Source organism: Scyliorhinus torazame, chromosome 2 (genome assembly GCF_047496885.1).
Source record: "Scyliorhinus torazame isolate Kashiwa2021f chromosome 2, sScyTor2.1, whole genome shotgun sequence".
Taxonomy (NCBI): Eukaryota; Metazoa; Chordata; class Chondrichthyes; order Carcharhiniformes; family Scyliorhinidae; genus Scyliorhinus; species Scyliorhinus torazame.
Genome location: NC_092708.1, coordinates 274,427,428 through 274,439,981, shown reverse-complemented (window position 1 = coordinate 274,439,981; position 12,554 = coordinate 274,427,428). Strand labels below are relative to the sequence as shown.

The 12,554-nt window shown below is 46.0% G+C and overlaps 1 protein-coding gene across 12 annotated transcripts in view; it reads right to left on the bottom strand.

Annotated features, from left to right (window-relative positions):
- The window catches only part of numb (NUMB endocytic adaptor protein), a 277,518-nt gene that overhangs the window by 160,282 nt on the left and 104,682 nt on the right, over nucleotides 1-12,554 (bottom strand). For all 12 annotated transcript variants that reach the window (XM_072487782.1, XM_072487767.1, XM_072487803.1 and 9 more), the window contains exon 2: nucleotides 12,198-12,340. In XM_072487782.1, coding sequence (XP_072343883.1) covers nucleotides 12,198-12,323 — 126 coding nt within the window. In that variant the 5' untranslated portion in view covers nucleotides 12,324-12,340. The remainder of the gene's footprint in view (nucleotides 1-12,197; nucleotides 12,341-12,554) is intronic.

The following is a 12,554-nucleotide window of genomic DNA, read 5'->3' as shown; positions in this document are numbered from 1 at the left end:
CCCAACTGGAGCTCCTCACAGACCGCATGGTTCGGTTCGAGCAGCATTTGATGCACTAAGGAGCATGCAGGTGGCGGAAAGTGTCATAGATCGCAGTTATGTAAATGTGGTCACACCCAAGGTGCAGGCAGAGAAATGGGTGACCACCAGAAAGGGCAGGCAGTCAGTGCAGGAATCCCCTGTGGCTGTCGCCCTCTCGAACAGGTATACCCCTTTGGGCACTGTCGGGGGGGATCGCCTATCAGGGGAAACAGCAGCAGCCAGAGCAGTGGCACCACGGCTGGCTCTGATGTTCAGAAGGGAGGGTAAAAGCGCAGAAGAGCAATAGGAATAGGGGACTCTATAGTCAGGGGCACAGATAGGCGCTTCTGTGGACGTGAAAGAGACTCCAGGATGGTATGTTGCCTCCCTGGTGCCAGGGTCCAGGATGTCTCCGAACGGGTAGAGGGCATCCTGAAGGGGGAGGGCAAACAGGCAGAGGTAGTTGTACAAATTGGTACTAACGGCATAGGCAGGAAGGGGCATGAGGTCCTGCAGCAGGAGTTCAGGGAGCTAGGCAGAAAGTTAAAAGACAGGACCTCTAGGGTTGTAATCTCGGGATTACTCCCTGTGCCACGTGCCAGTGAGGCTAGAAATAGGAAGATAGAGCAGCTAAACAAGTGGCTAAACAGCTGGTGTAGGAGGGAGGGTTTCCGTTATCTGGACCACTGGGTGCTCTTCCGGGGCAGGTGTGACCTACATAAGAAGGACGGGTTGCATCTAAACTGGAGAGGCATAAATATCCTGGCCGCGAGGTTTGCTAGTGTCACACGGGAGGGTTCAAACTAGTATGGCAGGGGGTGGGCACAGGAGCAATAGGTCAGAAGGTGAGAGCATTGAGGGAGAACTAGGGAATAGGGACAGTGTGGCTCTGAGGCAGAGCAGACAGGGAGAAGTTGCTGAACACAGCGGGTCTGGTGGCCTGAAGTGCATATGTTTTAATGCAAGAGGTATTACGGGTAAGGCAGATGAACTTAGAGCTTGGATTAGTACTTGGAACTATGATGTTGTTGCCATTACAGAGACCTGGTTGAGGGAAGGGCAGCATTGGCAGCTAAACGTTCCAGGATTTCGATGTCTGAACAAGAACTACTGCGTGTTCTTGATAAGTATGTACCGGTCAGGCAGGGAGGAAGGCGTCGAGCGAGGGAACCGTGGTTTACCAAAGAAGTGGAATCTCTTGTTAAGAGGAAGAAGGAGGCCTATGTGAAGATGAGGTGTGAAGTTTCAGTTGGGGCGATGGATAGTTACAAGGTAGCGAGGAAGGATCTAAAGAGAGAGCTAAGACGAGCAAGGAGGGGACATGAGAAGTATTTGGCAGGAAGGATCAAGGAAAACCCAAAAGCTTTCTATAGGTATGTCAGGAATAAGCAAATGACTAGGGAAAGAGTAGGACCAGTCAAGGACAGGGATGGGAAATTGTGTGTGGAGTCTGAAAAGATAGGCGAGATACTAAATGAATATTTTTCGTCAGTATTCACTCAGGAAAAAGATAATGTTGTGGAGGAGAATGCTGAGCCCCAGGCTAATAGAATAGATGGCACTGAGGTACGTAGGGAAGAGGGGTTGGCAATTCTGGGCAGGCTGAAAATAGATAAGTCCCCGGGACCTGATGGGATTTATTGTAGGATTCTCTGGGAGGCCAGGGAAGAGATTGCTGGACCTTTGGCTTCGATTTTTATGTCATCATTGGCTACAGGAATAGTGCCAGAGGACTGGAGGACAGCAAATGTGGTCCCTTTGTTCAAAAAGGGGAGCAGAGACAACCCCGGCAACTATAGACCGGTGAGCCTCACGTCTGTAGTGGGTAAAGTCTTGGAGGGGATTATAAGAGACAAGATTTAGAATCATCTAGATAGGAATAATATGATCAGGGATAGTCAGCATGGCTTTGTGAAGGGTAGGTCATGCCTCACAAACCTTATCGAGTTCTTTGAGAAGGTGACTGAACAGGTAGACGAGGGTAGAGCAGTTGATGTGGTGTATATGGAGTTCAGCAAAGCGTTTGATAAGGTTCCCCACGGTAGGCTATTGCAGAAAACACGGAGGCTGGGGATTGAGGGTGATTTAGAGATGTGGATCAGAAATTGGCTAGCTGAAAGAAGACAGAGGGTGGTGGTTGACGGGAAATGTTCAGAATGGAGTTCTGTCACAAGTGGAGTACCACAAGGATCTGTTCTGGGGCCGTTGCTGTTTGTCATTTTTATCAATGACCTAGAGGAAGGCGCAGAAGGGTGGGTGAGTAAATTTGCAGACGATACTAAAGTCGGTGGTGTTGTCGATAGTGTGGAAGGATGTAGCAGATTACAGAGGGATATAGATAAGCTGCAGAGCTGGGCCGAGAGGTGGCAAATGGAATTTAATGTAGAGAAGTGTGAGGTGATTCACTTTGGAAGGAATAACAGGAATGCGGAATATTTGGCTAATGGTAAAGTTCTTGAAAGTGTGGATGAGCAGAGGGATCTAGGTGTCCATGTACATAGATCCCTGAAAGTTGCCACCCAGGTTGATAGGGTTGTGAAGAAGGCCTATGGAGTGTTGGCCTTTATTAGTAGAGGGATTGAGTTCCGGAGTCAGGAGGTCATGTTGCAGCTGTACAGAACTCTGGTACGGCCACATTTGGAGTATTGTGTACAGTTCTGGTCACCGCATTATAGGAAGGACGTGGAGGCTTTGGAGCGGGTGCAGAGGAGATTTACCGGGATGTTGCCTGGTATGGAGGGAAAATCTTATGAGGAAAGGCTGATGGACTTGAGGTTGTTTTCGTTGGAGAGAAGAAGGTTAAGAGACTTAATAGAGGCATACAAAATGATCAGGGGGTTAGATAGGGTGGACAGTGAGAGCCTTCTCCCGCGGATGGAAATGGCTGGCACGAGGGGACATAGCTTTAAACTGAGGGGTAATAGATATAGGACAGAGGTCAGAGGTAGGTTCTTTACGCAAAGAGTAGTGAGGCCGTGGAATGCCCTACCTGCTACAGTAGTGAACTCGCCAACATGGAGGGCATTTAAAGGTTTATTGGATAAACATATGGATGATAATGGCATAGTGTAGGTTAGATGGCTTTTGTTTCGGTGCAACATCGTGGGCCGAAGGGCCTGTACTGCGCTGTATTGTTCTATGTTCTATGTTCTATGTTTCAGGCGGGATAGAGGGGGATGCAAAAGGGGTGGCGGAGTTGCGCTACTGGTTAGGGAGAATATCACAGCTGTACTGCGGGAGGACACCTCAGAGGGCAGTGAGGCTATATGGGTAGAGATCAGGAATAAGAAGGGTGCAGTCACAATGGTGGGGGTTTACTACAGGCCTCCCAACAGCCAACGGGAGATAGAGGAGCAGATAGGTAGACAGATTTTGGAAAAGAGTTAAAACAACAGGGGTGTGGTGATGGGAGACTTCAACTTCCCCAATATTGAAATTGGACTCACTTAGTGCCAGGGGCTTAGACGGGGCGGAGTTTGTGAGGAGCATCCAGGAGGGCTTCTTAAAACAATATGTGGTGGACAGTCCAACTAGGGAAGGGGCGGTACTGGACCTGGTATTGGGGAATGAGCCCGGCCAGGTGGTAGAGGTTTCAGTAGGGGAGCATTTCGGGAACAGTGACCACAATTCAGTAAGTTTTAAAGTGCTGGTGGACAAGGATAAGAGTGGTCCTAGGATGAATGTGCTAAATTGGGGGAAGGTTAATTATAACAATATTAGGCGGGAACTGAAGAACATAGATTGGGGGCGGATGTTTGGGGGCGGATGTTTGAGGGCAAATCAACATCTGACATGTGGGAGGATTTCAAGTGGCAGTTGAAAGGAATTCAGGACCGGCATGTTCCTGTGAGGAAGAAGGATAAATACGGCAATTTTCGGGAAGCTTGGATAACGAGAGATATTATAGGCCTCGTCAAAAAGAAAAAGGAGGCATTTGTCAGGGCTAAAAGGCTGGGAACAGACGAAGCCTGTGTGGAATATAAGGAAAGTAGGAAGGAACTTAAGCAAGGAGTCAGGAGGGCTAGAAGGTGTCACGAAAAGTCATTGGCAAATAGGGTTAAGGAAAATCCCAAGGCTTTTTACACGTACATAAAAAGCAAGAGGGTAGCCAGGGAAAGGGTTGGCCCACTGAAGGTAGGCAAGGGAATCTATGTGTGGAGCCAGAGGAAATGGGCGAGGTACTAAATGAATACTTTGCATCAGTATTCACCAAAGAGAAGAAATTGGTAGATGTTGAGTCTGGAGAAGGGTGTGTAGATAGCCTGGGTCACATTGAGATCCAAAAAGACGAGGTGTTGGGTGTCTTAAAAAATATTAAGGTAGTTAAGTCCCCAGGGCCTGATGGGATCTATCCCAGAATACTGAAGGAGGCTGGAGAGGAAATTGCTGAGGCCTTGACAGAAATCTTTGGATCCCCACTGTCTTCAGGTGATGTCCCGGAGGACTGGAGAATAGCCAATGTTGTTCCTCTGTTTAAGAAGGGTAGCAAGGATAATCCAGGGAATTACAGGCCGGTGAGCCTTACTTCAGTGGTAGGGAAATTACTGGAGAGAATTCTTCGAGACAGAATCTACTCCCATTTGGAAGCAAATGGACGTATTAGTGAGAGGCAGCATGGTTTTGTGAAGGGGAGGTCGTGTCTCACTAACTTGATAGAGTTTTTCGAGGAGGTCACTAAGATGATTGATGCAGGTAGGGCAGTGGATGTTGTCTATATGGACTTTAGTAAGGCCTTTGACAAGGTCCCTCATGGTAGACTAGTACAAAAGGTGAAGTCACACGGGATCAGGGGTGAGCTGGCAAGGTGGATACAGAACTGGCTAGGTCATAGAAGGCAGAGAGTAGCAATGGAAGGATGTTTTTCTAATTGGAGGGCTGTGACCAGTGGTGTTCCACAGGGATCAGTGCTGGGACCTTTGCTCTTTGTAGTATATATAAATGATTTGGAGGAAAATGTAACTGGTCTGATTAGTAAGTTTGCAGACGACACAAAGGTTGGTGGAATTGCGGATAGCGATGAGGACTGTCGGAGGATACAGCAGGATTTAGATTGTCTGGAGACTTGGGCGGAGAGATGGCAGATGGAGTTTAATCCGGACAAATGTGAGGTAATGCATTTTGGAAGGTCTAATGCAGGTAGGGAATATACAGTGAATGGTAGAACCCTCAAGAGTATTGAAAGTCAAAGAGATCTAGGAGTACAGGTCCACAGGTCACTGAAAGGGGCAACACAGGTGGAGAAGGTAGTCAAGAAGGCATACGGCATGCTTGCCTTCATTGGCCGGGGCATTGAGTATAAGAATTGGCAAGTCATGTTGCAGCTGTATAGAACCTTAGTTAGGCCACACTTGGAGTAGAGTGTTCAATTCTGGTCGCCATACTACCAGAAGGATGTGGAGGCTTTAGAGAGGGTGCAGAAGAGATTTACCAGAATGTTGCCTGGTATGGAGGGCATTAGCTATGAGGAACGGTTGAATAAACCCGGTTTGTTCTCACTGGAACGAAGGAGGTTGAGGGGCGACCTGATAGAGGTCTATAAAATTATGAGGGGCATAGACAGAGTGGATAGTCAGAGGCTTTTCCCCGGGGTAGAGGGGTCAATTACTAGGGGGCATAGGTTTAAGGTGAGAGGGGCAAGGTTTAGAGCAGATGTACGAAGCAAGTTTTTTTACGCAGAGGGTAGTGGGTGCCTGGAACTCGCTACCAGAGGAGGTGGTGGAAGCAGGGACGATAGTGACATTTAAGGGGCATCTTGATAAATACATGAATAGGATGGGAATCGAGGGATACGGAGCCAGGAAGTGTAGAAGATTGTAGTTTAGTCGGGCAGCATGGTCGGCACGGGCTTGGAGGGCCGAAGGGCCTGTTCCTGTGCTGTACATTTATTTGTTCTTTGCTCCCACAGCTCAAAGATGTGCAGGTGAGGTGGATTAGCCATGATCAATTGCCCCTTAATGTCCAAAAGGTTAGGTGGGGTTACTGGGTTACAGGGATAGGTAGAATGCCCTTTCAGAGGGTCGGTGCAGACTCGATGGGCCGAATGGTCTCCTGATGCACTGTAGGGATTCTATGCATGACAAACTACAGTTAGCCTAAAGTGTAGCTGAGAGAAAATGCCCCACACTATAGCAGAGAGATTAATTCTCCCTGCATCATTAGATATGGTTCGTACAGTCCCAGATGAGAGAACCGCTGAAAAACTGAAATGCATGCCAAATTTGGATATTGCTGAGAATTTAGAAGTCCAGCTTATTTCTCATTTAAAGTCGGCACAGGATAGTTCTCAATACAACTGGATGCAAGTACAGGCACTTCAGATTGTGAAACCTTGCTAGTTTAAGTTCCACAATGAATTTGTTGAGGATTTGTAGTGCTACCTGACATTACCAACCAGCACAACTGGCGCACAGACTTATGAAGCATTGAATAGATACATGGTTGGAAAGTGCAGGCTCAACTGGGTTCATTGCAGAGGAATCACAAACGATGGGGTAGTCAATATGAAAGGGAGAAACACGATACAAGTCCATGAGGCTGCCAGCATTCTAGAGTAGCGTCTCAGAGGAGTATCCGTGCTGAGTAAAACAAGCATTTTGTTGCTATGTCCCTTTATGTTTGTAAAATATTTCCAATTAAAGGGCAATTTAATGTGGCCAATCTACCTACCCTGCACATCTTTGGGTTGTGGGAGTGAGACCCACACAGACACGGGGAGAATGGCTATGGCCCTTTACAATGACCTACATTTGCGAGGTTGGATTTTCCATCCTCACAAAGATGATACTGCACAAAGGAACTCCACACCTGATATTTGCATTGCCCTATCCTCCTGTGAATCTGATTGGAGTTAGATGGTGAGGAATCAAGCATGCTCACCTGTCGCATTAAAGTTAAGCTAAAATAGTGTGTCGTGACGGTCGGCCGGTGTGGGTCGTGGCGGTCGGCCAGTTGGTAAAAGTGGGTCCCGGGAGAAAAAGGTTTAAGAAACTCTACTCTAGACAGTGTCCAGTCCGTCATAGTTAATTTTTCAGGAATTTTGTCTGAATGCTTGTGGAATTCGGTCTGAATGCCTGTGGAGTTGGCTTCAAGAAGGACACTAAGTATTTGTTTGTCCACCCTCTCATTCCCCGCCCCCACAAAATCCAGAGGATGTAGCGGAGGTATTGCCTATGGAATTTCTCTAGCGTTTTTATGTATGTATTCCTGAAATGATCTCACTGCAGTACAGAAGTGTGCTGATAACAACTGCTGTGTACTCAAGGACTTTTCTTGACTTGCAGAGTTCTTTGCTGTCAACCACTTGTTGCTGTAGTTTGTATAAGGCTGAGCAAGCGAAGCTGTTTCAGTGTTTGATTTTCTCATCGATGGTGGTCTTTTCAGAGAAGTCACTGCAAAGGTATGGGAAATGCTCAACATCTTCCAGAATCGCTCCTTCAACATTTGAGGGGTGGAGCATTTGGCTGACCAGATTGGGTTGATCGGAGTTTTATTTTGGAAACATTGAAGGACAGGCCAATTCTCTTGTATGTAGCATTGAAGACTGAGAGTGATTTGTAAATCTAGTGCAGAGTGAGCAACGACATTGCATTCATCCGCAAACTGTAGATCACAAATGTCTACTGTGGTTGGTTTAGTTTTGGTACTGAGGCAACTACGGTTAAGTTTTCCATCCAGGCAACATTTAATACTCACATCAGGGCCAATTGATCTTTGTTGAGTTGAATAGTCTATGTCAGGTAAATTACATATAGTATGGGGGCTATCAGAGCCTTGCTTGACACCAGCCTAGATTTTGAGGGCACCAATTTCAGATCTCCCACTTAGCAGTTGCAGTCAGATCACATGAAGCAGATGTTTCTTGGACATTCAAATCCTTGGAGCACAACCCACACAGACTTGCAAATTTGCCAAATGCTTTAGTCAGATTGACAAATGAAATGTTGAGCTCCTGATGTTGTTCTCAACATTTTTCTTGGATGTGTTTGGCAAGGGTATAGAAGGATATGGCAGTAGGAAGTGCTGAGGGTTTTGGTCAAGGGTGGTGTCATGACCGGTACAGGCTTGGAGGGCCGAAGAGCCTGTTCCTGAACTGAATTGTTGTTTGTTCTTTGAAAGATCAAGTCAGAGGCTCCTCAGGAATGTCTAACACCACATTATCTCTGGTAGGATTTCCTGTACCACAGGAAGTAGGTGATTCAGGAGAATGTGTGCGAGGATTTCCCCTGCTATGGAGGAGGAAGAAAATATCTCCATAGTTTCCACAGGATGACTTATCTCCCTTTTTGAAGATATTTACAACTGTCGGGGGTGGGGGGTGCTGGAGTTCTTTTTCCTCTCAAATCCATGGGATGAGTACATGTTCTCTTGATAGGAGCAGGAGCTCAACAGTCTTGAAGTCCTCAGCTGGAATACTACTGGAACCACAGGCTTTGTTTTTCATTGTTTTTTTTGTTGTAGCTCTCCCATCGATGGTAGTTAACCAATGGATTCTACCACAGCTTAGTGGAAGTCTGCCACTGTAGATTTATGGTTGAGGAGTCATTGAAAATGTTCTTTCCAATGTTGACGGATGGCACTGTCATCATTGAGAACAAATACCATCCTGTGAGCAATGGGGATTTTATCCATTTGACACAAGAACACAAGAAATAGGAGCAAGAGTAGACCATATGGCCTGCTCCACCATCTGATATGATCAAGGCTGTTCTTGCGCTTCAACTCCACTCTCCTGCCTGTTTTCAATATCCATTTACTGTTTACCAGAATTTGATGAAACCACACAAAATGAAATGGAACACCACACATATTTTCACTCTTTGTGAACGTTTTTCCTCCATCAAACGCCACCTATTTCAATCAGCACAAACATGATCCTTGAACAGCTTGTTGAGGCACACATCCAAAAGGTTGAACTATTAGAATATGGGATAACTGCAATTTGAATGTTATTTCTTTGCTGGTGCCTCTTGACCACATTGTTGAAAAGGGACCTGAACATGTCTCACAATAAGAGTTGCATTCTTTACGCAGGCCACCCAGGTGCCTATTCCTCACATTATCAATCTACCTAGATATTATCGTGGACGTACATGAAAATTTCTGCAGGAACATGATTTTCAGCATAGCTTTATGCTTGAAAATATCATAGGCTTCGATTTCATCCGTCAGCTATACAGGCTTGAGCTACCATAAATTTTGTCTTCTCACATCCAGTGGCTTTCACAAGAATGGTTTTCGAACCTTTCAACAATGCAGTTTGGTTGCTGGGCGTATTGAAATTCATAGACATTTTGTCCATGTTGCCAATGTGACCTCTTGGGTATTCGTGTTTTGCCATCGTATGATGATGATTCGCTGGAAACTGATCATTTTGGCATTTAGATCACCTGGTCGTCTCGGAGAAATCTTGGGTCTTCTGCCACAAAACGAGAAGCTTCTTTGCCAGAAAGCATCTACACCAACTAGCTGTTGTTCTGAAATCAATTTGACTTAAGTGCCTTTGCACGCACTGCATTTCTGGCGACGATGTAACCAGTGCAGCGATTTTCAAGCACCCATTCTGATACATGTTTCTCATGGCTGATCCCTCTTCTCATGGCACATTTAGTCTTGGGCATCTTCTTCAGAGTGGATTCCTTCTTCCATATCATACCAGTTTGTCACATCGCTGCAGCACATTTGTCAAGGTAGCAAATGTCAAAACGTACAGCTCGAAACCAGCTTCATACTTTTTGCAGGGGGACCTATTTCTGTTTGGCAATCACCATGCTGTATGTAAGCGTGTTTTAAACTCCCAGGCACCTTCTTAGCAACATGGCCCATATCACCTGCTTGCTCTTCTGTGCCAATTTATAAGGCAAGTAAAATCCTAAACTTGTAGTTCGGAGCTGAAAAATTGAGGTTGGCTCCTAATGAGAGCACAGCCCTGAAGATGTATTTATTAGCTGAAAAATGGGAGAGGTCAACTTATTGGACCTGGACATATTTTATGGCATTGAAAAGATCTATCAACTTAGGCCACAATCTATGGTACATCTGCAATTTTGAAAAGTCAACAAAGAATTTTTCAGTTGAAAACAAAAATTCAATATTTTATACAGCAAAGACGGAGGCCGCGATCTACCGGCTGTCCACATCGATGGGATATTCTGGTCCCACGACAGTGCACGGGTTTCCCGGCAACGAGGATAGTAATCACCGGGAAATTCCGTTGACAACAGCGGGGCTGGTAAATCGTCCTGGCGGGCCGCCTCTGCCACCAAAAATCACACGGCGGGTTGGTTGGTAAATCCCACCCTATGTCAGATTATTTGCCATGGTTATCCGATTAACAAGGAGACTACAAATGCCACATGCAATCCACCAGGAGATAAATTAAGTTATAAAAACTGAAAGTGCTAGAAAAACTTAGCCAGTCTAGCACCATCTGTGGAGAGAGAAACAGAATTAATATTTCAAGTCCAGTATGACACTTATTTGGAACACGTTAATTGGCACTAATACACACATCGTGAATTGAAATGATCAGATTGACTATTTGCCAACTGAATACAAACATCTGGTATTGACTTGGCTCACTGGTAGTACTCTCTTCAGGCGACACAGTAGCACAGTGGTCAGCACTGCTGCCTCACAGCTCCAAGGACCTGGGTTCAATTCCGGCCTTGGGTGACTGTGTGGAGTTTGCACATTCTTCCTGTGTCTCCATGGGTTTCTTCTGGGTGCTCCAGTTCTCTCCCACAGCCCAAAGATGTGTAGGTTGAGTGGATTGGTCATTATCAATTGTCCCTTATTATCTAAAGATGTGCAGGTTAGGTGGGGTTATAAGGTTACAGGGATAGGGCGGGGAAGTGGACCTTGGTAGGGCGCTCTTTCAGAGGGTCGGTGTAGACTTGATGGGCCGAATGGCCTCCTCCTACACAGTAGGAGTTCTTTTTTTTAAAAAATCTTTTAAATTTTTTTCCAATTAAGGGACGATTTAGTGTGGCCAATCGACCTACACTGCACATCTTTAGGTTCATAGAATTTACAGTGCAGAAGGAGGCCATTCGGCCCATCGAGTCTGCACCGGCTCTTGGAAAGAGCACCCTACCCAAGTTCAACACCTCCACCCTATCCCCATAATCCAGTAACCCTACCCAACACGAAGGGCAATTTTGGACACCAAGGGCAATTTATCATGGCCAATCCACCCAACCTGCACATCTTTGGACTGTGGGAGGAAACCGGAGCACCCAGAGGAAACCCACGCACACACGGGGAGGATGTGCAGACTCCGCACAGACAGTGACCCAAGCCGGAATCGAACCTGGGACCCTGGAGCTGTGAAGCAATTGTGCTATCCACAATGCTACCGTGCTGCCCCGTTGTGGGGGGTGAGACACAGGAAGAATGTGCAAACTCCATACGGATAGTGACCCGGGGTCGGGATCGAACTGGGTCCTCGGTGCCGTAAGACAGCAGTGCTAACCACTGATGCCTTGCACTGTCGGAACTCTATCCGCACGTGATGAATTTAACTCCCACTGCAACCTTCAGCACGTAATGCAGTCTGACACTGCTGTACAACACAGTTCTGCATTGGATGAGATGTTTTATTTTAAATAAGACAATAAACCAAGGCCTGTCTGCCAGTTAGGATGGCCAGAAAATATATATTATAATATTTGAAAGAATTCTCCCAATGACCTGACCACAACTTCCTGCAACAGTCACTAAATGTTGATTCTATTGCTGTTTGCTGGACCTTTTATGCAATTTGCCTGCTTCACACGGCAGGTATTGCAAAAGTAATCCATCATATGTAAAATATTTTAGTAGATTCTGTGGCAGTGATAAAGCACGATAGTATCCCTGCAGAGGGAGCACATAGTCTCCTAGATTTTCTGTGCCTGGTGGACATTGGGGAGGCTGGAGTGCTTCATCACCCCAGGAAATGTCACTTTAATCTCATGAACTAGGCTTTCTTTAAAGCTTTTTACTGCTACAGTATATTAGTGGCACCCAGTTATTGGCAATCTTTTAGTTGGATTAAAAGAGATATAAAAGAAAGTTGTTAAATGTGGACAGTCTGCTGATTCCACAGGAGTTATTGCTCCAATGAATAAACCACAAAGTCTTCCATATATAAATCACTTAATTTAAGTCTATACATGGAATGTGTAGAGAGTTGTCACCTTGACCTGGAAGCTACATTTGCCACTGCGGACTGCTTCTTCGTCAGTCTGCCATTGGTGCGGTCGGCTTGATTCTGGAACATAGATGTCTTTCTTACGCCTGAAGCTCTGTCGCAGCTTGTTCATTTTTGAACACTCACTTCCTACCAAAGGAAAACAATGCATGTTAAATTGTGGCCCACTAAACATTAGGTTATTTCTTATTCCTGACATCAGTTACCGAATCTCCAGAACAAACTACTTCCCAATATGGGCAACACGGTAGCATTGTGGATAGCACAATTGCTTCACAGCTCCAGGGTCCCAGGTTCGATTCCGGCTTGGGTCACTGTCTGTGCGGAGTCTGCACATCCTCCA